General features: G+C 42.6%; 2 protein-coding genes across 4 annotated transcripts in view; one reads left to right on the forward strand and one right to left on the reverse strand.

Moving 5' to 3' along the window:
- pak4 (p21 protein (Cdc42/Rac)-activated kinase 4) overlaps positions 1 to 22,164 on the reverse strand; it is a 69,988-nt gene that overhangs the window by 24,396 nt on the left and 23,428 nt on the right. The window contains exon 1 of one of the 3 annotated variants that reach the window (XM_084063743.1): positions 21,424 to 21,746. The exons of the other annotated variants lie outside the window; for them this stretch is intronic. The gene's annotated coding sequence lies outside the window, so the exon portion shown is untranslated. Of the gene's footprint in view, positions 1 to 21,423; positions 21,747 to 22,164 lie in introns of those variants that run through there. 3 annotated transcript variants of the gene reach the window in all.
- LOC311050508 (general transcription factor II-I repeat domain-containing protein 2A-like) lies at positions 821 to 2,266 on the forward strand (the record flags this gene model as incomplete). Its single annotated transcript, XM_084064590.1, has 1 exon — positions 821 to 2,266. One exon carries the CDS (start codon positions 821 to 823, stop codon positions 2,264 to 2,266), a length of 1,446 nt encoding a protein of 481 aa, XP_083920716.1.

The following is a 22,164-nucleotide window of genomic DNA, read 5'->3' on the forward strand; positions in this document are numbered from 1 at the left end:
CAAACATACGGCCCGCGGGCCGGATCAGGCCCGCTAACTAGTTTAATCCGGCCCGCGAGATGATTTTGAAAAGCATAAAAAAATTCAAAAAAATGTTTTTTTCAAAAAAAAAAAAAAAAAAATCGGGGGGAAAATGGAACGCTCGTCCAAAAACACACTGCCCCATTTTTTTCGCGGACCGTGGCCGCCGGATTAGACCCGGGGCGATGGTGTTTTGGGACGAGCCTTTCGCCGAAAAACGTCGTCCCAAAACACACTCGCCCCCATTTTTTTCGCCGACCGAGCCACCCGGAAATACCCGGGGCGAGCGTGTTTAGGGACGAGGCGTTCGAATACATCTCACACCGCTGCTTCCAGCGAACACATGTGGACCGGTGGGAACTAACTTGTCAACATTAGCTTACGACCCATCGTGCTTTGGCTCCCAGACTCAATGCTGGCCCAAAATGGCCTTATCAAAGAAGAGAAAAGTGGACTCAGAGTGCAGAGTGTTTCAAGAAAAATGGACATCCTCATATTTATTCACGGAAGTTAATGGGAAAGCTGTGTGTTTGGTTTGTTCAAAAGATATTGCAGTTATGAAAGAATATAACATTCGTCGCCACTACCACACTACGAAGCATCATGCCGACAAATACCAAAACATTCAAGGAGAAATGAGAAAAGAGAAGGTGAAAGAATTGTTGGCGGGTCTGAAAAAACAGCAGTCAGCATTTACTCGTAGCCGAGAAATAAGTGACGCTGCAGTGAGAGCCAGCTTTGTTATTGCTAATGAAATAACTCAAAGCCATTTAGTGATGGGGAATTTGTGAAAACATGCATGCTCAAGGCTGCAGAGATCGTGTGCCCTGAAAAGCGCCAGACTTTTGCAAATATCAGCCTGGCAAGAAACACAGTTGCAGACAGGATTACTGATCTTTCAGCGGATTTGGACAGCCAATTGAAGCGCAAAGTACAGTCATTCATTGCGTTTTCAGTCGCAATTGACGAAAGCACCGACATTACAGATATTGCTCAACTGGCTGTATTCATCCGTGGAGTTGATGACACTATGACAGTCACCGAAGAGTTTGTTGAATTGGTCCCAATGACGGATACAACCACAGCTGCTGATATTTTCACTGCACTCGTCGGGGCCCTGGACAGGGTCGGAGTGGACTGGGCTCGTGCTGTCAGCCTGGCTACAGATGGTTGCCCCTCAATGGTCGGGAGAAAAGCAGGTGTTGTGACAAAGTTCAGGGAGAAAGTGCAGACTGCAAATGGAGGACGTGATTTTTGGACTTTTCACTGTGTTTTGCACCAGGAGGCTTTGTGTTGCAAGTCATTAAAGATGGATAACGTCATGAAGTTGGTCATCCAAACGGTTAATTTCATCCGATCCAGAGGCCTAAATCACCGTCAGTTTGACAGCCTTCTCAGAGAGAATGACATCAACCATGGGCTTCCATACCACACCGAGGTAAGATGGTTAAGCCGAGGCAATGTGCTGAAGCGTTTCTTTGAATTGCGAGGGGAAATTGAACAGTTCATGGAAAAAAAGGGCAAACCAGTGTTAGAATTCCAATCCACAGAATGGATGCAGGACCTTGCATTTATGGTGGATGTTACAGAGCACTTGAATAAGTTGAATACAATGCTGCAAGGGCGCAACAAAGTTGTCACACAGTATTATGACAACATATGTGCGTTCAAGTTGAAGCTGTCTTTGTGGGAAACACAACTCGCACGTGGTGATGCTGCTCACTTTCCTTGTCTGAAAGATGTGTGCGCGAGCAGCGCGACACGTCGCGGCGCAGACATGAAGCGGTTCAAAGAGAAAATAGCGGGGCTATCCCAGGAATTTGAGCAACGCTTTCAGATTTTTGTTGAACTGGAGAAAGACTTCAAAGTTTTTTCCTCTCCATTCACCGCTAATGCCTCTGATCTACCCGTAAACATCCAACTTGAGATAATAGACTTGCAGTGTGACTCAGATTTGAAGGACAAGTTTGCCACGGCTGGCTTGGACACATTTTATCAGTATCTCTTGCCTGCGCGTTACCCCAACTTGACAGCCCATGCTGCAAAAGTGTTGTGTATGTTTGGAACCACATATGTTTGTGAGCAAGTGTTCTCTATTATGAACATCAATAAAACAAAGCTGCGCTCTCGGCTCACGACCGAACACTTGAGTAGCATTCTGAAATTGGCTGCCACTCAGGATGTGACGCCTGATATTGACGCACTTGTGAAAGCTAAAAGATGCCAGGTTTCAGGAGTGAAATAAAAAATGTGTAACACCCCACTTAAAATGTTGCATGAGAGACTGCACCCTGCCCTGATATAGTTCTGTGAAAAGTATTGCCTTCTGTGGACATGTAAAGACAGTGAACAGTGTGTGATTTACTGTAATGATGTGATGTCAGTCACCTAATTTCATAAGTTTGGTTTGTTGAAATTGTTCATGCAATGCACAGCTTTTAGTTTTCTAGTGTTGCCTACAAGGCAGGGAGTACTCAAACCTCTTTAATTGTTCCTACCTCAGTTTGTACTTTGTATGGTTTGTTGAGTTAGCACAGGATTAATACCTTTGATACCTAGAGTTGTTATTTTATTATTTATTTTGTATTTTTGTTCAATCCCAGATAGGCTGTGACTTAAAGTTTTATGGATTATCATTTGTAGATACACTGAGATGAAGTCTAAGTTTCAATCACTGAGGCATTGTGTTCTTGATATTGCACTTTTTTGCCTACAAGGCAGGGGGTACTCAACCCTCTTTAATTGTTCCTACCTCAGTTTGTACTTTGTATGGTTTGTTGAGTTAGCACAGGATTAATATGAGGTATTTGATACCTAGAAGAGTTGTTTTATTCTTTTATTATTTATTTTGTATTTTTGTTCAATCCCAGATAGGCTGTGACTTAAAGTTTTATGGATTTGTAGATACACTGAGATGAAGTCTAAGTTTCAATCACTGAGGCATTGTGTTCTTGATATTGCACTTTTTTGCCTACAAGGCAGGGGGTACTCAACCCTCTTTAATTGTTCCTACCTCAGTTTGTACTTTGTATGGTTTGTTGAATTAGCACAGGATTAATATGAGGTATTTGATACCTAGAAGAGTGTGTTCTTGATATTGCCCTTTTTTTCCAAATAAGAGGATTATTTGTGAAGTTTACATTTTCAGAATGTGCTTGTACTTTAAGACTAAGTAAAGTAAACAAAGAAAACTATCTGAAGTTGTTGTTATTATTAGTTAAAAAGTTAAAAGGGAGTTTGGGGGGCTGGCTCCCCCAAAAGAATTAAATAACCCTAACAACCCTAACAACCCTAACCCTAAAACCGCAATAAAGTAACAAAAAAAGTAACTTTATCCACGGTAAACCCGAAAAAAAATCGCGCGCGCGCGCCCCGTGCATGTGCTCCGCCTATGGGTCCGGCCCTCTGGCCCTCTGGCTCTCCTCCATGTGGCCCCTGAGCTAAAATGAGTTTGACATCCCTGCTCTAACATAATGTTAGGCCGATATCAGTCTGCATTTGCATTCGTGTCCCTTACTTTGTACAGCTGTGTTAGGTAACTAAAGACAGAGAAAGACAGGGCAAGGTAAAAGAGTTGAGAGAAGATAAGGCAAAAGCTACAAACGTGTAGCACTAGTGTCACAGCCCATGCAAAACACAAACACGCAGAGACTCCCCCCATGTCTTAAGGCTATAGCAAATGTATCCTACTAATACTATTTCTCATTTGTCAATCTATATACAGAGCTTTGTGGTGTTAAAAAAAAGTATTCACTGTGCTACTGTGGACACAGCCAAATTGGACACAGCCAACTGGTTAGTATTTGCTTCTCTCTGCCTGTTAGAATAACAAAGTCATCGGCTTTAACCTTTTTCTGCCACGACAATATATGTCAAAGTTGACATGTCTGGCATCATGACAAAACAGTCAGTTTCGATTCGGCTCAACAAACTCATGAATGTGCTGTGGATTTGGGAAACACAGTACAAGCAGGGACAAGTGGATAGCTCACTTGTGTTTCCCGCAAAGCCACACCTCTGCACATGACAATACAGTAATGGATTCAGAACAGCAGAGGCACAAACATTAACAGAGTGATGATCATGGTGGGAAATGGGCCTAAACATTAACTAACAGGCAAAAAAGAACTGATTCTGGCTGTAGCTGTTGTTCTTGTCCCCTCTAGCAGACATGATCATGGATGGTCAAAATAGTGAAATATTGACATTTTGACTTAACTGGCCACAGTGGTTGGCAGACAACAAGGACAAATTAATTTGCTGCTCAGGCAGTTGGCTCTGTTTAGTCCACTGAGCTTTAAACACTGACTGAGCATTCAACGTCCTAGTGGCATTTACACTGCTGTGACCTTTAGGCCTAGTTGAAGGTCAATGACTTACAGCAACTACAATAGACTCCCCATTACTAATACGACAAGCACTCTCTAACATTTAGCCTACTAATGGCAGCCAGTGAACTCAACATCAGTCGGAGTTCTAAGTACTGCCAGAGGGAGGACAATCTATGGATCAACTCATGAAAAGCAATGGACCGACTACCAAATGGTGTGTAATCTGTGTATGCTTGGATGCTGGTGACATTTATCTTTAATGGCGGGTTGATGCTGGACATTGCTGGTATAATGTAGTGGTGCGAGACTGGGAAATTGAATACTAATGTTGAGGAGTCAAGCAAACACTGTCGCCTCTATGTCCATGCACTTGAAGAAAACAGGCTTACAGTATACACACACAGTTTACACTAAAGTGCTGCTGGTGAAAGAAAGAAACAAAACAGCTGATCTCCATGTCCATGAACTAAAAACACATGACTTTACTTAACCTGAATAGGCCTATTGCTCAATACTCATATGGTCATATGAATGCTTTGAACTTGGAGAAATAACATCCACGGTAAATGTGCCAATATGGAAATTATTCATGTTTCCCCACAAATAATAATGGTAACAATTTATAAAAAAAACTAAATCCTTTCCAATTCCCCACCTGGTAAAATCTCCTATGTTTTGGTCTAAATGGGTCGCATGTGGGAATGTATGCTATACCAGCCAAACAGTATTTAGTGAGCGAATGACAATGACTAAAGCAACTAGGAGACCCACAGACAAACTCCGTAAGGCCCACAATTAGCTACAGTAGTCAAAAACATAGGGCACACTCGTTTAAGGGCTACCGGGCGGGAATTCATGTACTGTACCAGCATGGGTGAAGTTTACACTTAAATGGCTCTAAATCAGCATTAAGAAGTGGCCTTTTCATTCAAAACAAAGGTCCACGTAGTGTTGGGACCAATCAAATTGAGTAAACAACGGTGAGTTTGTTTTGTCACAGCTAGAAGCTGCTTATATATTCAATCATTGCAACACTCGCTGCCTTTGCCGTTCTCCATCCATCTTATCACAGGACTCAAGGGGGTCCCAGGCATCCTTAAACAAGTGCACCCTACGTTTTCAGTAGAAACCCCGAACAGAAGCACCCTCTAGTGGGCTATAAAGCTACATATTTCACATTTAATTTACAGTCTACATTCATATACCTATACTGTCCCTTGCTTTGCTTTTAATTGAGCCCGAGTTAAAATATTTGACTGACAGATCGGTCAAGTCAAGTACAAGAACCATGTGGTATGTTTATTATTGTTCAGACAGAGCAGATAGGCCTACTGTCTGCTGGACACACACACACCATTGCTTTGTCAGTGGATATCAAAGGAGACACTCCCTGTAGACAAACAGCGGCCTGTTATAACTAGCCGAACAGACACAGACCGTTCTTAAAAACAGACCAAACTGGCCACTGATGTTTATATATGATATGATATAAATACAGCATCTTTTCATTGCCTTCCCACCAATGACAACCAACCAGAGTTCATGTATGGTTGGTTTAAGAAGGCAGCACAATAATCGATCACCTGTAGTGCACACACTTATGGTGGCACGATTAATCACACACACACGATCAATACACAAGTATTGATGGCTGCATACACAAGTAGCCTATAAAGGCATATGCCTACATTCTAAACAATAGTATGTTTCCTAAACGTGTAAGGAGTGTAATCCGAGAGGGTGAGTGAGAGGACATGAGTCATGTCGTTGCCGTAGTAGCCAGAGAGAACTGGCCGCAGCACTACAAACCCTCCGTCACAGTCAGACTATTTGAAGTGTAACAGGACCCCACCCAGAAACACACTGGGAGAAGAACAGTGGTCTGCAGCAGTGGTTTTCAACCCTTTTCATATCAAGGTCCATTATTTTTTCGGCGTTTGCGCCACGGACCACCGTTTGATGAGATTTAGACTCTCAGACCCAAAACTTTGAATATTTCGTTGCTGTTGGATGACATTTTGTCCACAATCCCATGCTGTATTGATGTTGGTACCACAGGAGGGATAACAGGCAAACGTTGATCAAAATAACAATTCTTTAATAAACTAATGCAGATGTTTAACAATAATTTAACTCTTGAGAGCGTAAAATGAAACCAAATGGACCCATAAGGGTCCATTTGGTGTCATTTTACGCTCTCAAGAGTTAAAGATCTATAAGGGTCCATTTGGCTACCAACTCTCCATCATTTATCTCGGGACTACCTGGAACCCCCTCAAGGACCACTGGTGGTCCCCAGACCACTGGTTGAGAACCACTGGTCTACAGTCAACAACAACATGGCTACTCCACCATAAGGTGAAAACCTTGCATGACGTTGACCCAATTAATGACAAAATATTACAGAAAATATGACAAAACCAGTCATACTCCATTGGCCTAGGATTGAATCCCGTCTACAGACACCCACCATACCAGGTTTTCTAAATGTTTATCTGAATGCATTATTCCTATTCAATTTGCTTTATCCTTTCTGTCCACAAAGATATTTAGCAATGTCCTGGTCAATTAGGGGAAACAAATGATATCAATCAATCCCTAGGTCTCAATCATTAATGTTCAAATTATGACAGCAATAGGTATACAGTCAATTGGTGCACACAACACAAGCTCCAGGCTTTCAATAACTAGCGCAGCTTGAGGTACGTGGAAATTATGGAAAACTCAAAGAATGATGTGGCTGCAGGGAATTTAACTGATCATCATTACACAAAGTGATGCAATGTACACTCTCTGATTGGCCAAGCCTTAATATTAGTGAGATGGATGGGCAGCCGGTTTGAGTCATTTGTTGGTGGCCCTGCCTTATTAAAAACACCAGGCAGTAAATAGGCTATGTAATAAGACACCACCAAGTGGGGATTGTGAAAGATGTCACCAATCTCAAATTCACATGTGGAAGTCTGGATGTGTGCAAGGATTGTGGCTTTCAAAATGGAGGCAGTACTGTACTGCCTCCTCCTCGGAGTATCCAGCCAGCCTGACTTATACTTGTCTCTGTCTCGTGCTGAGAATAGCTGATCTTGTGAGATTGTAGATCGGCTATTTAAGTATAAATCAAGCCTTAGCCGTAAGAGAATCATTTCTTATTGCAGTCGACGAGATCTGCGGAGCGATAAAAGGTTTGAATCTCTGAGAGGAGCCACAGGTGCTCCTCAGCGCAAACGGATTCCAGAGCCACTGAACTCAAAGCTCATTTGAGCGAGCGGCGTTCACTAGGCGACAGGTGCGTGACTGATTGTTTGTAATGAAAAAAACATTAGCCGAGCTGAGAGTGGAAATGCGTTAATTGCTGCAGCACAAGGTCAGCCGTTGGCACTTCATTTAACCCATTAAGACTGGGAACGTATTTGTGTCATTTTAGATTTCCTTGGCTATTCAGAAATAGCAGATATACAAGCTCATAGCGCCACAGAGTGCCGCGCTACGAGCTTGTAGATCTGCTATTTTAACTCAAATCTTTGCTTCTGGGGGTCCCTGGAACAAAATATTTTGAGATGGGGGTCCGCGGCAACATACATATCATCTTGGGGGTCCTTGACATGAAAATGTTTGAGAACCACTGATGTAGCGACATAGGTTTTTTCAAAAAACTGTTAGGATTTAGAAGACATTTTGTAGAATCGGCCGCAGGTCTTAATGGGTTAATAGCTCACTGCTGCATTGTCAAGTATGCTACACAATACACATGTCTCTTTATATACCGTCCAGTGAGATAACGTCTAAGAAGTCAAAGTAGACAGATACACGCACACAAACCAATCCAGACATGTGGGAGCAGAGACAGACTGCTGCAGGCAATCTGACTTTAGCCAGATGAATACGAAGGCAAAAGCAAGCAAAAAAAGATGCCGATGAATAAAGATACATATGCAATGTAAACAGCAGCTGGCAGTGTGCACCTGTTCAAAATGATAGAGGATTAGACACGCGTTAGCAGAACAGGTGAGCTTCAGGCAGACTGACAAAGTGATTGACAGCTGCAACAGGTGGGTGCATAGTACCTCCCCCTTGGGCCAGGAAGCACCACAGTAGCCAATCAGACACTTTCCCTGGCAGAACAGTAAAGTGAAGAAAACAAGGCTAGGTGTAACCTAGCATATGGCTGTGCCATGTATGGGCAATGGGTTAAAAGTGTATGCAATTTGTTAGAGGGATAGTCAGTGTAGTATCTATAATGTGAATGCGACTGTATATGAAATGTTTATCTGCAAAAAAAAAAAAATATTGCTACATAGCACCAATTTGCTAGGTAGCATGTTAGCAACCCCTGGGCCCTGATGCAAAGCAGAAGCAGACTCGCTAGACAAAACATTGGTAAACAACAGCTCAGAGACACGGTCACCACCACAACACAGGGAATCTAATCCATGGACTCAGACAGGTGGTTTAGTCTTATATTAAACGTATTTAATGATTAACCCATTAAGACCGGGAAAAGCATCTGTGATTTTAGATCTTAACCACTTTAACCATAATTTGTTTATTATTTGTTTTATACTTTGGCTATTCAAAAATAGCAGCTTGAGCTATGAGCTTGTAGATCTGCATTTTTTTTTTAAATCTTGAACATTTGTGCAAATCTTTGAATATATATATGTTTTAAAGCGAACATTTAAAACTCAAATCTTTGCTTCTGGGGGGTTCTACAAATCTTGGGGAAAAAACTGTTTTTTTTTTACACTTATGTTTCTTATCAGTGGTTCAAGATTGAGTTAAAAATGTTCGCTTTCAAAATATATATTCAAAGATTTGCACACATTTCTTAAAAAATCACACCTGTGTGAAGGTAGCGGCGCCTTTGATATATTTTGTCATAGATATGTGTTTCTACTAGAGAAACAATATTAAAAGGCTTCCAGTGGCACTAAATAGTGCCATTGGAAGCGAATCACCAAATGCATTCCAAGGTAAGTGGCAAAAACTGATCTGTCATAGCTGATAGAGTGGGTACCTAAAAAATAAACTTTAGGTACCCACTCTATCAGCTTCTATCTTCGTAGCTTTTTGTAGCAGATATACAAACTTCGCGCTCTATACCTTTAGGTATAGAGCGGATATTAGCCCTCTATACCTGGCTTTTGCGTCAACGTTCTGATTGGTCAGGCTCGCCAAGGTTCTGATTGGTCAGGTCCGTCAACGTTCTGATTGGTCAGGTCCGTCAACGTTCCGATTGGTCACTATTCATGACATCACTATGTTACTATTCATGACATCACTATGATGTCATGAATAGTGACCAATCGGAACGTTGACGGACCTGACCAATCAGAACGTTGACGGACCTGACCAATCAGAACCTTGGCGAGCCTGACCAATCAGAACGTTGACGGACCTGACCAATCAGAACCTTGGCGAGCCTGACCAATCAGAACGTTGACGGACCTGACCAATCAGAACCTTGGCGAGCCTGACCAATCAGAACTTTGGCGAGCCTGACCAATCAGAACGTTGACGCAAAAGCCAGGTATAGAGAGCTAATATCCGCTCTATACCTAAAGGTATAGAGCGGCTAGCGCCGCTAAAAATAAAAGAAATAGCAGATCTACAAGCTTGTAGCGTGGCACTCGGTGCCGCGCTATGAGCTTGTAGATCTGCTATTTTTGCCGAGTCTCGGCGCTGAGGTGCAGTCGCTGGCCGTCTATACATACATTGCATCATAGACATATAAAGGTAGACGCCTCCTCTGGCTCTGAAGCGTGCGTATGGAGCGTCTGTATCCGCTTCTGGGGGGACAGAGGAAATTTCCGTGTGCGTCACAGAAAGGGGCGTTCAGTAGGCCAATCAGAGGCAGGTGGGGGCGGGACAACTAGACTACTAGTACTGACAAGTCCTGGAAAAGAGCGCTGTGGTTGGCCAGTAGTCAACACGCTGTGATTGGCCAGTGCCGGTGCCCCCCGGAAATATGGCGCCCACCATACCAACACGTCGCTCCAATGAACTGCAGAGGCCAATGAGGTATCTAGGTTTCTATATATGTGCATTGCATCCCATCGTGGGAAAGCTTTCTCCTCTCATTGGCCGTCAACAACCTCTGACTGTCTACCAAATGACTGCTTGCCAAATGTCATTCCATCCCTGGCAAAGTTGCTGACATACTATACACTCCTGGACATGAGCACTAATTAGCCTTGTTCCCACCCTTTTCTCATCTCCAAGGAGAAAAGCCTGGCAACGACCTAATGCAGAGAATGTCTATATAGGGCGGGACTTCCGTCATATCATATGCACTTCCCCCGGAAACTGTCTTTTTCAACCAATCACAACACTTGTTTCATGCACGGAGCGGAGAATGTAAACAGATCTGTAAAGCCTCAACGTCATTTCCTTGGGCGGTACTTCCGTCAAATTTCAGTACTTCAACACACTCAACCGGCTAGGTGTGATTTGCAACAGGCTGAACTATCAAGGAATTGTACTTTTTGCCTATTATCAATCATGCAAGGTCCCACCCTCTACAGACACGGTTTCTCTCTCGTCCACTTTCTTAAACTTAGAAATCCCACTGAGATTGCATGTGCTGCCTAGTTTGCAGCGAGTATGGTAAAGATCATTTTAAGCCTAAGCAATAATGCATCATCATTGTTGCCGTTTCTGTCTCTGTAAATGAAGGGAGGACTGTTTAAAATAAAATGCTGTCTGCCTTGCCTTGTAGTTAAAGAGAGAATTGCCACGCTGTGCTCCGACACTCACTAGGGCGTGCACAACACACACACACACACACACACACACAGAAGTTAGAGGGCCCCGGCCTCTGCTCACACAGACAAATTAACAGATCCCTCCCTGAACACAACAAATACTCCAGTTCCCAGTTATTGTTTCCATCTCTCTCTCTCTCTCTCTCTCTCCCCCTCCCTCCTGCTCACTTGCCATATCTCACTCTGCCATCGTCTCTAGTCTTCTCTCCCTCTGTCACTCTCTCAAATGTCTCTTTCCCTCATCCGTCTCTCTCTCTCTCTCTCTCTCTCTCCCACTCATTAGCTCACCCCTATCCCGCTCTCTGTCCACCCTGACTGTCTTTTACAACCCCTTTCCCCCATCATCTCCATACACTACTTAGCTTCTCTACCAAGTACACCACTCTCCCCCTGCCATTGACTGTGCCTATCCCTCTCTCCCCCTACATTCCACTAGTGGCCTGTGTGTATGCCTGGCTGAGCAGTGAGAAAGACTGGGCTGTGAGCAGGGTTGCCAGATCTGCTCATTATAATTTCCCCGCAAGATTTTATTTGAAAATAGCCGATCTACAAGCTCACAACGCGTCGCATCGCGACGCGTTGTGAGCTTGTAGATCTGCTATTTTCAAACAGCCGATGTACATGTTAAAGTACTCATGTGGCCCATAGTCGCTTCTTTTGGGCTGGTTTTCCTAGACGTGGTTGCTCGTTTCTCTCACAGAATCTGGCAACACTGGCTGTGAGAGGGACAGAGACAGGCTGATGAGCTCTGGCCTCCACTGCCGTCCTGCACTTCCTATTGAAGTAGATGGGTGGTCTTGAAGTGAAAACATACAGTCAGTAACAACGACCCACACTTTAGGTCTACCGTCTCATTAGTAGGGAGAACCATAATCAAACCCTGACCCCGCGGTCCGCTGCAGCCTGTGCGATGTTGCAGAGTGCTGACCAGGAGTGGGTAACACTGTGGGTAGGGTTTTTTGCCCTCGTATTTCCCATTTTCCTTGTGTTGCAATGTCTTTCGTGTAATTTGGGTTCATGTCCTATTGCAAGGACTGGTACTAGCAGACATAAGCTAGAGCACAAGGCAAGGGACTGTTTCTAGCAATGGCTATGTCTTTGTGGTTCCACCTGCCTGGCCCTCTGAAAACAGAGCACAGACATAAACAACAATGTATTCTAGACTCCAGAGCATTGGTTCTCAAAGTGGGGTACGGGGACCGCCAGGGGTCCTTGAGGGAGTTCCAGGGGGTCCCCAGCTAAATGATAGATAGTTAGGAACCAAATGGACCCTTATGGGTCTGTAAGTCTAATAGTGTACATTTGTACACTCTTAGAGTTAAATTAACATTGAGTTTACAATATAAATTGGTGTCCCACAGATAGAAATGCCATTAAATGGGGGTCCGCAGCCCAATAATTCATGTCAAACTGGGGGGTCCTTGAAATTTAAATGGTTGAGAATCACTGCGAGAGCCGTACAAATCTTCTCTTATGGGGGTCCGTGGCATATATTTTCAAATGGGGGTCCGCGGCCTAATAAGTGTTAATTTGGGGGTCCTTGACATGAAAAAGTTTGAGAACCACTGCTCTAGAGAATGACATGACATGACATGATAAAAGTAAAAAAAAATAGAAAAAAAACCCAGATGGTTTGAAATATCAAACTTTGAGAACCACTGTGTTATAGTTAAGGGCTATCAATGAGAAGTAGGCTACGTGGATTATCTCCACATTTTCCCCCTATCTTTTCCTTTTAGTCTTTGTTTGGTAGTTACAAACACATAACTGATGCATTTGATATGACAAGGTAACGTTTCTTGGTGCAGAATTCAGAAATTGAACAAAAGCAAAAGTGGGTGGTCCGGAGTGGGAAAGGTGGGTCACCACCGCAAGGATATAGGATACACCGTTCATTAGCATAAAGCAACACAAAACACTACGGTCTCTGGGGAGCTTCAAATGCTTGTGTTCAAGTTTCCAGAAAAGCACCATAGGATGAGGACTCAAGTGTGTTGCATGAAGCGTTTCTTGGTTTTAATTATCCACTGATCTTTCTTTGTATTGTACAGTGATATATATACTAAATACAACTAAACCAGCACATCTATGCACAAAACAAAGAAATGCTCCAACTATCAGCACTCCACCGTCCACACTCTTTCGCCATGTTTTAACCCATTGAGACCTGAAGCCGATTCTACATGTCTCCTAAATCTCAACAGTTTTCTGAAAAACATGTTTCTATATCAGTGGTGCTCAATCTTTTTCATGTCAAGGACCCCCAAAATGATATGTATTTGGCCGCGGACCCCCATCAAAATATGTTGTTCCAGAGACCCCCCAGAAGCAAAGATTTGAGTTAAAAATGTTCGCTTTAAAAATATATATATTCAAAGATTTGCACACATGTTCACGAATTTTCAAAAATAGCAGATCGACAAGCTTGTATATCTGCTATTTTTGAATAGCCCAAAGTGTAAAATAATGCTTTTTAGCTCAAATCTAAAAATGACACAGTTCCAGGTCTTAATGGGTAACCATAACCGTTATATAAGATTTACACAAGTTAAATACTGCAGTTTGTTAACAAATGCGTATTTTATGGGGGGACCCATAGAATTTCCCTGGAACCCATTTGAAAACCCAGCAAGTAGCAACATCACTGACACGAGATATCAAATAGCCTACATCTTGTAACAAATGACAGTACACTTAACTGCTAAGAGAACCAGCAGCAGTGATCATTATCATTCCGTTATTAATATTTTTCAGGGTACCAAGCAAGCAAGACTAATTGAGCAGGATGCCTTAAAGGGATAGTTTGACTTTTTTGACACAAGCTGGTGTGAAATTTAGCCTGGTAAACCCTCCCTCCAGAAATCTCATTTCCATTTGATTTCAGGAGTGAGTCTGGCCTGATCGCCCATTCTGCAATATTGGCTGTGGGCTGGAGTTGGGCGGGAGTAATACCGTTGACTGACAACCCCTTCAGCCAATGATCGTTTTTCCCCTTCAGCCAATCAGCAGTTCATTTTTACCACCTCCAGACTATATGACGCAACAGGACTTTTGAGACGGCCATGCCCAAAATAGGTTGCCTTATTGGGATACATGCGTGTCACTCCCCGCCCCTGCCGGTTCTCTAAACTTATATTTTTAAATAGGCTCTGTCATGATTAATTGACCACATATATGAAGTTAAACAACTAAATTCTATCCAAACGATATCTTAATAGTAAATTCCGTGCCTCAAAAAAGAAGTTTGAGACCGTTTTAAAAACGAAAGTAAGAAGTGAAGGCACTCGGACAACAACAATGGCTGCCGTTCGTCTTTTGTCGGCTGCACTCAGGCTGCACTCGGCTTCATTCGGGCTCACTTGAACTCGCCACCTGATTAGCCAACTGTCTCTGTCAATCACAGAACGATGAGCGACGACGCTGATAGGCTTGTTAATTTGGTGAACGGGCTAGAAACGCCCAGACAAGCCTTCAGGCCAGACTCCTTCCTGAAATCAAATGAAAATGAGATTTCTGGAGGGAGGGTTTACCAGGCTAGGTGTGAATTACTTACTAGCAGTGAGTGATGTGGATGCATGGGGTTAGCAATAATCACTCCCGTCTGTTTGCTGCTGTTCCATGCCGCTCCATGCCTAGTGCGTAACTCACTTGTCAAAAACCTGATCTATCCCAGTTTACAGCACGTCCCGCCAGCCAAATTCAACCCTTCTAAATATTCTTTTTAGCCCTCCAAGCTATAGGCCTACGCTATGCTATTATAAACAACTGTATGTTAGTTTCATCTTATCTAAGAAGGTATCTTGGACTCACTGTTGTTCATCGCCACAAAGTGTATTAACAAATGCAGCCACAGTTTTGGGCTCACAGCCTGACAACAATGCTCCGTTTAAAACCGTAGCAAGCTCTGTCAAAAAAACGTTATGGTAGTCCGACTCCTGCCGTTGACTGGAAGAATGCCAGCAGAGGAAACCATTACTCAGACAAAGACAACACCTCATCAGTATCAGTCACAACACAAAGCCCATGCTTCCCACATCCCTTCCCTAATGATTTTTCTCTCCACAGTGCCAGTGAGACATACCAATGACACATGCCCTGCATAGCGCTCTTCGCCTCTAGACACCAGTAACACTTGAGGGTTGAAAGGGCAACGTAAACACACTTGAATACAGCCAAAACAAAACCAAGACCAGATGGATTATTGGCGTGACAGATGACAGTATCAAACTGATACTAGGCTAATTAACCCCATTAAGACCGGGAACGCGTTTGTGTAATTTTAAGATTTCTTTTGGGCTATTCAAAAACAGCAGATATACAAGCTCATAGAGTGCTGCGCTATGAGCTTGTAGATCTGCTATTTCTTTGAAAAATCTTGATTTGTGCAAACCTTTGAATATGTATTTTTTAAAGCAAACATTTGTAACTCAAATCTTTGCCTTCTGGGGGATTTACAAATGTATTCTAAATTCGAACAGTTTTTTGAAAAAACGTATGTTGCTATGATCAGTGGTGCTCAAACTTTGTCATGTCAAGGACCCCCAAAATTGTATTTGACCCCCCATCTCAAAATATGTTGTTCCAGGGACCCCCAAGAAGCAAAGATTTGAGTTAAAAATGTTCGCTTTAAAAATATATATATTCAAAGATTTGCACACATTTTCACGATTTTTCAAAAATAGCAGATCTACAAGCTCATGAGTGCCGCGCTATGAGCTTGTATATCTGCTATTTTTGAATAGCCCAAAGTGTAAAATAATGCTTTTTTAGCTCAAATCTAAAAATGACACAGTTCCAGGTCTTAATGGGTTAAACCAATGAATATATTTGCAAGAGCATGTTACTAAATAATAACTACATTGGATCCATTTGGAACAAAGGTTCTTTTTTCCCCTCACCATGTCCTGAAAAGTAACGGTTTTGGACATACAAGCTTTCCGCCCGACGGTGACGATATGCTGATGCTATGCAGAACCCCCCACCTCCCCACACCCAACAACAAGGGGAAACTCCATCTTTACGTCGAAGCACTGCAAATCCTCAACATTTCATCTACTTAACCGACTCAAAGAAACACTTATTAAGACCGGGAACGCATCTGTGTGAGCACTTTAACCATTACTTTTTATTATAGATCTGCTATTCAAAAATAGCAGACGTTCAAGCTGATCTACAAGCTCTGCAGATCTACAAGATCTGGTATTTCAGAAAGATTGTGATTTTTTCCAAAGTTTCCTGTTCTTAATGGGTTAAGATTAATTTCAAGGAAGGACAGGCACTCATTATGGCGTCATAGACAGACCGTTATGTGATTCTGCTAAACGTGATCTGACTCTTCTCTAAACCCGCTTATCACAAATATGAAAGGCAGCATAAGTAAAAATCACAGACACACGCAAGAGAACATTCAAAGACACTAATTAAACTGTACTCGAGAGATCCTTATGTAGCTTAAATCCTTCCTCGATCCCTGATCAGCTGACCAACAACGGCAGTTCACAGGTCAGGGTGTCATGCAGGGGTGTTTAACCACTTAAGCCCCTATACACTTTGTCGTATGACACAAATGGCAAAGAATAGCTTATCTATAAGCTTACAACGCATCGTGGCGCGTTGGGAGCTTGTAGATCTGCTATTTTCACTATTTAAAATAATATAATATAATTGATTGTAAAGGATAGGCAAAGAATAAGCATTGTGCTTCAGCCTATTCCTTTTTTCGGTCATTGAATTTGGATTCTGTGTGAGTTGGTTGGATATGTACATTTGTGATGATTTCTTTTTTTTTGTAAGTCCACACAAGTGTGTTTTAATTTGTACGAAAGGAACGAAAATAAACCATTCATTCATAAAAAGAATTATGAATCCTTATAATGACTTGCCCAAAATAGGAACACCATGTGCCTACAGGGTTAATGTCTAACCAGTTCAGTGGCCTCCGCCCTGAGATTTGTAGGTCGGGGTTCAACTTCAAATCAAAGACTATAAAAATGGGACCCAATACCTCCCTGCTTGGCACACGGGTTCAATTGGGGTTAAGTCCCTGCGATACATACTAGCGTCATCGTGTCCAGTGGTGGTACTTTGTACATCATGGCTGGGGGATGTACTTGACTGTATATCAAGCCCAATCACGCTACAGTAACAGGAGATAGGCTCCTCCCCTATGGGTCACATGGTTCAGGCTACTTACTGGTCATGATCAGTTTAGAATGTTCCGTTGGCAGAGTACTGCAGATTCTGCAGTACGAGCATTTTAACCAAATCTGCTCTGATGAAAAATGTCTACTTTTACATTATTTCCACAAATCACACTCCCTTAATTGTGCTGACCAGTGCCGGACCATTAACAGCAGATACCATGCGGTGACCTGATAGGGCGATATGACTTCAAATTAATATCACGATTATTTCAAACTTTTGCATCGATTATGATTAATGAACAATTCTTTCAAAACAAGTGGAAATAACAGATATACAAGCTCTGAGCTTGTAGATCGGTTATTTTCACTATTTTCATACACCACCATTGTGCAACGAAGAAAAATACAGGGTTAAGTTGTTAATAAGACTAATGAATTTAGTCGATTTAAAAAGATCTATAAGAATGTTTTCATGTTGATTCGTTGAAATTGTTGAAAACCTTGCTTCTCGATTATTGGTTCTAAATATCAGTTTCGATACATTTTATTTTCAGATAATTGCCCAGCCCTCCAACCCGATAGCCGAATCAGGACGCGTGCAACATTCGCGTAAAACGCCCTCTTCAGCGTGTCCCTGCCGGTTCGACTGTGTCACTCCCCTGCTCTGTCCGCCTTTCCCGTCTCTCTCTCACTGTCACTATCAAAATAAAGCAGAAATGGCTAAATAATTAAATCTTTAACCCATTAAGACCTAAGGCGATTCTTAACAATATTCTAAATCTTAACAGTTTTTGGAAAAAAAAATCCAAAACATTTTTTTTTCAAGATTTTTCAAAAATAGCAGATCTACAAGCTCATAGCGCGGCACTCGGTGCCGCGCTATGAGCTTGTATATCTGCTATTTTTGAATAGCCAAAGAAATCTAAAGTGACACTGATGCGTTCCAGGCTCAATGGATTAAAAAGGCAGCAGATAGATACTGAGTGCTTCTCATTCTGCTATCCTGTGCAGGTCTATCAACTATTTTCTGTAGGATTTTGAACTTTTACGTGGCTGGGAGAGTAAACCAAGTTACCAGATACAGTGAAAATCTACCAGCCGTTGGATGGTGGTAACCTGCTTTGTCTTTAATGTGGAGTCATTACTCTCAATGTAAGCTGTGCCTGAAGTTGGCAGCAACATTGCTCATCATTCCATGAGACAAACAATACAAGCCAGCCCCTGGGATGTTAAAACACCACAAACCGATGCTTTAGAATCTTGGATAGAATGAGGACATAAAAGTATTCTGGTTTCCATTGTTGCTGGGGAGCTCTAACATTAGCTGGCTAGTGCTGAATCAGGGGTGATAATTAATAGCCTGTTCTCACACTGGTAGAAGCCAGGGCGGGTACACACTCTCTCTCTCACACACACACTCTTTCTCTCTCTCTCTCTCACACACACACTCACACACACCTTTTCTCCCAACCATTAAGTGCTGTACAAACACACATATTGTGACCTTGGATCTACCTACTGTGTGATGTAACTACATCATCCTGTTCACTGTTACTTTGAGAGTGTGTGTGTGTGTGTGTGTGTGTGTGTGTGTGTGTGTGTGTGTGTGTGTGTGTGTGTGTGTGTGTGTGTGTGTGTGTGTGTGTGTGTGTGTGTGTGTGTGTGTGTGTGTGTGTGTGTGGCGCGCTGCAATCTCAGCATCTATATTGTACTAAGTGGGTCTACATCTGTCAGCTATTACAGTAAATGAGGGAGTTAAGATTAGACACCAGCTTGCTTCACTTCTTAAGAGTTCCCATGACACACAACAGCACAGTCCTGACATCTAAAAAATGATCACGCAAAATCTGAGAGCCCAAACGTCCAACGGATCTAAACCACCAAAAAACTATTGTAGTTTTGCAAACTTAATAAAACGAAGAGTAGCTTTTCACGCCTAGTTTTCACCTGAACCCCAGCATGCCTATTCTGGGGGGAACATTCACCAAAAATAGCAGATCAACAAGCTCACATAACGATGTGTTGTAACTTGTGAGCTTGTAGATCGGTTATTTTTGGCAAGGAGATTGGCGTATGATTTACGTCCGTTTTACTAAGAAAAGAGTGGTTAAACAAGCACTTTTTTTTTTTGCCACTTTCAAATACCCACTGTAAACTCGAAAGGACATTTAAACAAATACAAACTCTTTTTGTTTCTGAAAAATGAAAGCCAAAGTAACCAACTGTCCACAGAACTTTGTTCATTTTATGAACAAAGGTGATTCTGTGAATCACTATTATTTATGATCTCCTCTCACCATGTGTGACTAACAGCAGCTGTGTGCAGTGTAACAAATGTCCTTTTGACAAATCACTGAACTCAACTAGCAGCCTGAATAATGTAACCCCCCCCCATTTCTGATTTCAGGAGCCTTTCTTCTCTTTGCACTTTTATTTAACGCTGACATGAAAACAAAGGCAGTATGCGAAGCACTATCACTTCTGTTGTCCCAGCACACACACACACACACACACACACACACACACGTCCCCAACACATGTGTACTGTAGCCTGATAAGGCCATGAGAGTGAATGATGGAGTTTCTAGGCCTCACAGCTGTCTTCTATGTGGTAATTTTATTACTGCAGACAGTCACAGGTTCGAGTACAGTACAAGAGTACATTATCCCATTTGTAAGTTGTAACTAATTCATTTGATCATTTATCCATGTGTATTTCTGAATGTAAATGCAACCATTTTGGTTACATTTTACACTCTCTCAGTTTACATTGAGGACTTTACTGCAGTGGTTCTCAAAGTGGGGTCCGGGGACCCCCGGGGGTGTTTGAGGGGGTTCCCAGCCAAATATAGCATCAAAATCAGTTTAACCGCTTTAATCTTATATATACACGTCGGCTATGTAACACAAATCTTGTATGGGGGTCCCGGCTGGCACAGAATCTTTTCAGATAGGGGTCCGCGGCCAAACAAGCACGTAATCATTTTGGGGGTCCCTACTCCCTTGACGTGAAAAGGTTTGAGAAACACCGCTTTTACTGTACAGCAGGGGTCTTCAACAGGGGGTCCGGGACCCCTAGGCGGTCCTCAAAGTTACTACAGGGGGGCCGCCAAATCTTTGTGTGATATGATTTTTCTTTTTTACATTAACCACTTGAACCCAAGCATCCCTTTTCTGAGGAGAACTTTAGCCAAAAATAGCAGATCTACAAGCTCGCGAGGCGTTGTGAGCTTGTAGATCGGCTATTTTTGGCAAAGAGGTATAGGTGTAGAGGGGAAAAAGAGCAGACCTAGTAAACAACCAAAAGATTTAATCTGAAACACAATTTCATACAATATAGAGGGGGTCCCTGCTTCATCTCTCGCTCAGCTAGGGGGTCCTTGGCCTGAAAACGTTTGAGACCCCTGCTGTACAGCACAAGTTGGACAAACAAGAGCTCAACAAACAAGAGGCTGGCTCATTGATAAATCATTTCACTCCCACGCTATGTGCTTGTGTTCCTATGTTTTGACTGACAGTTGGATCCTGGCAGACTGGGAGGGACAGTATAGGGCAGTGGTGGGAAAAGTACTCGATTTCTTTCCTTAAGTAAAAGTATCAATACTGCAATGTAGAAACACTCTGCCGACGCATTGTGAGCTTGTAGGTCGGCTATATTCAAATGGCTGAAAAATGTATTTGGGCTGAAGTGGTTAATGTATGTTTTGTAATAATTGTTTGGTTAGTAAAAGTACAATATTTGCCTCTGAGATGTAGTGGAGTAAAAGTACTGAAATTTGGAAATGCTCCAATAAAGTAAAAAAAAAAAACCTCAAAATTTTACTTGAGTACAGTACTTGAGTAAATGTACTTAGTTACTTTACACCACGGATCGGGAGATATGTCGGGCCACTAGCGGGTCAGAGAAGTGTTTTCTAAAGCAGAGAGAACTTGGAAGGTTAATTTACACAACACGGTCTGAAGCTACGTGTTGTGAGCTTGTAGATCTGCCATTTTCACAACTTCTCAAAAGTACTGGATTAATGGATTTTTTTATAGACCTTTAAATCAGCGCCTGACTCGGCTTTTCCTTTCCATACACATTACACACACATGCAGTCCAACAATAAACAAGTAGGCTATGTATCATTCTAACAGCACCGTAGTGGAACACTTCGTGCTACTTACGTTGATCACACAGCTATTTCAGTTGATCACAACAACGTTCCATTTATAATCCACCTGATGTCATGTCGCCAGCAGGCAGCACAAAACACCAGCAGCACCGCGACGCAGAACACCACCAGTAGTGTTAGTGTTAGTGTACACTCAAAAACAAAGTACACACTGACACTACACCGTAAAAAAAGTTATTGTCCAGTTATTTCCACGACGAGTCAAGTCGTTGCCGTATTCCCACGATCCTTGTGTGTCAACAGTAAAGTGTTGTTGTTGCTGGAGGGAACACGACAGAGTTCCGTGGAGGAGGAAGCGATAGTAACAACTGAACTACTAAGCTCTCTCTCTCTCTCTCTCTCTCTGGATACAAAAGTGTTGCGCTGCATTCCTCTGGCCCAGTATCATGACGTCACCGGGAAACAGGGGATTGAGAACACGCCCCCCCCCCACCTCTCAACTGAACTTGCTACTGTAGTGGAGAGCCTGTGTGTGTGTGTGTGTGTGTGTGTGTGTGTGTGTGTGTGTGTGTGTGTGTGTGTGTGTGTGTGTGTGTGTGTGTGTGTGTGTGTGTGTGTGTGTGTGTGTGTGTGTGTGTGTGTGTGTGTGTTACTGCAAGGGGTCTTCAACAGGGGGTCCGCCAAATCTTTGTGTGATGATTTTTTTTTCTACCTTGACCACTTCTTTTTATCTTAACCACTTGAAGCACTTTTTCTGAGGAGAACTTTAGCCAAAAATAGCAGATCTACAAGC

Source organism: Gymnoscopelus microlampas (genome assembly GCF_963454915.1).
Source record: "Gymnoscopelus microlampas genome assembly, chromosome: 8".
Lineage (NCBI taxonomy): Eukaryota > Metazoa > Chordata > Actinopteri > Myctophiformes > Myctophidae > Gymnoscopelus > Gymnoscopelus microlampas.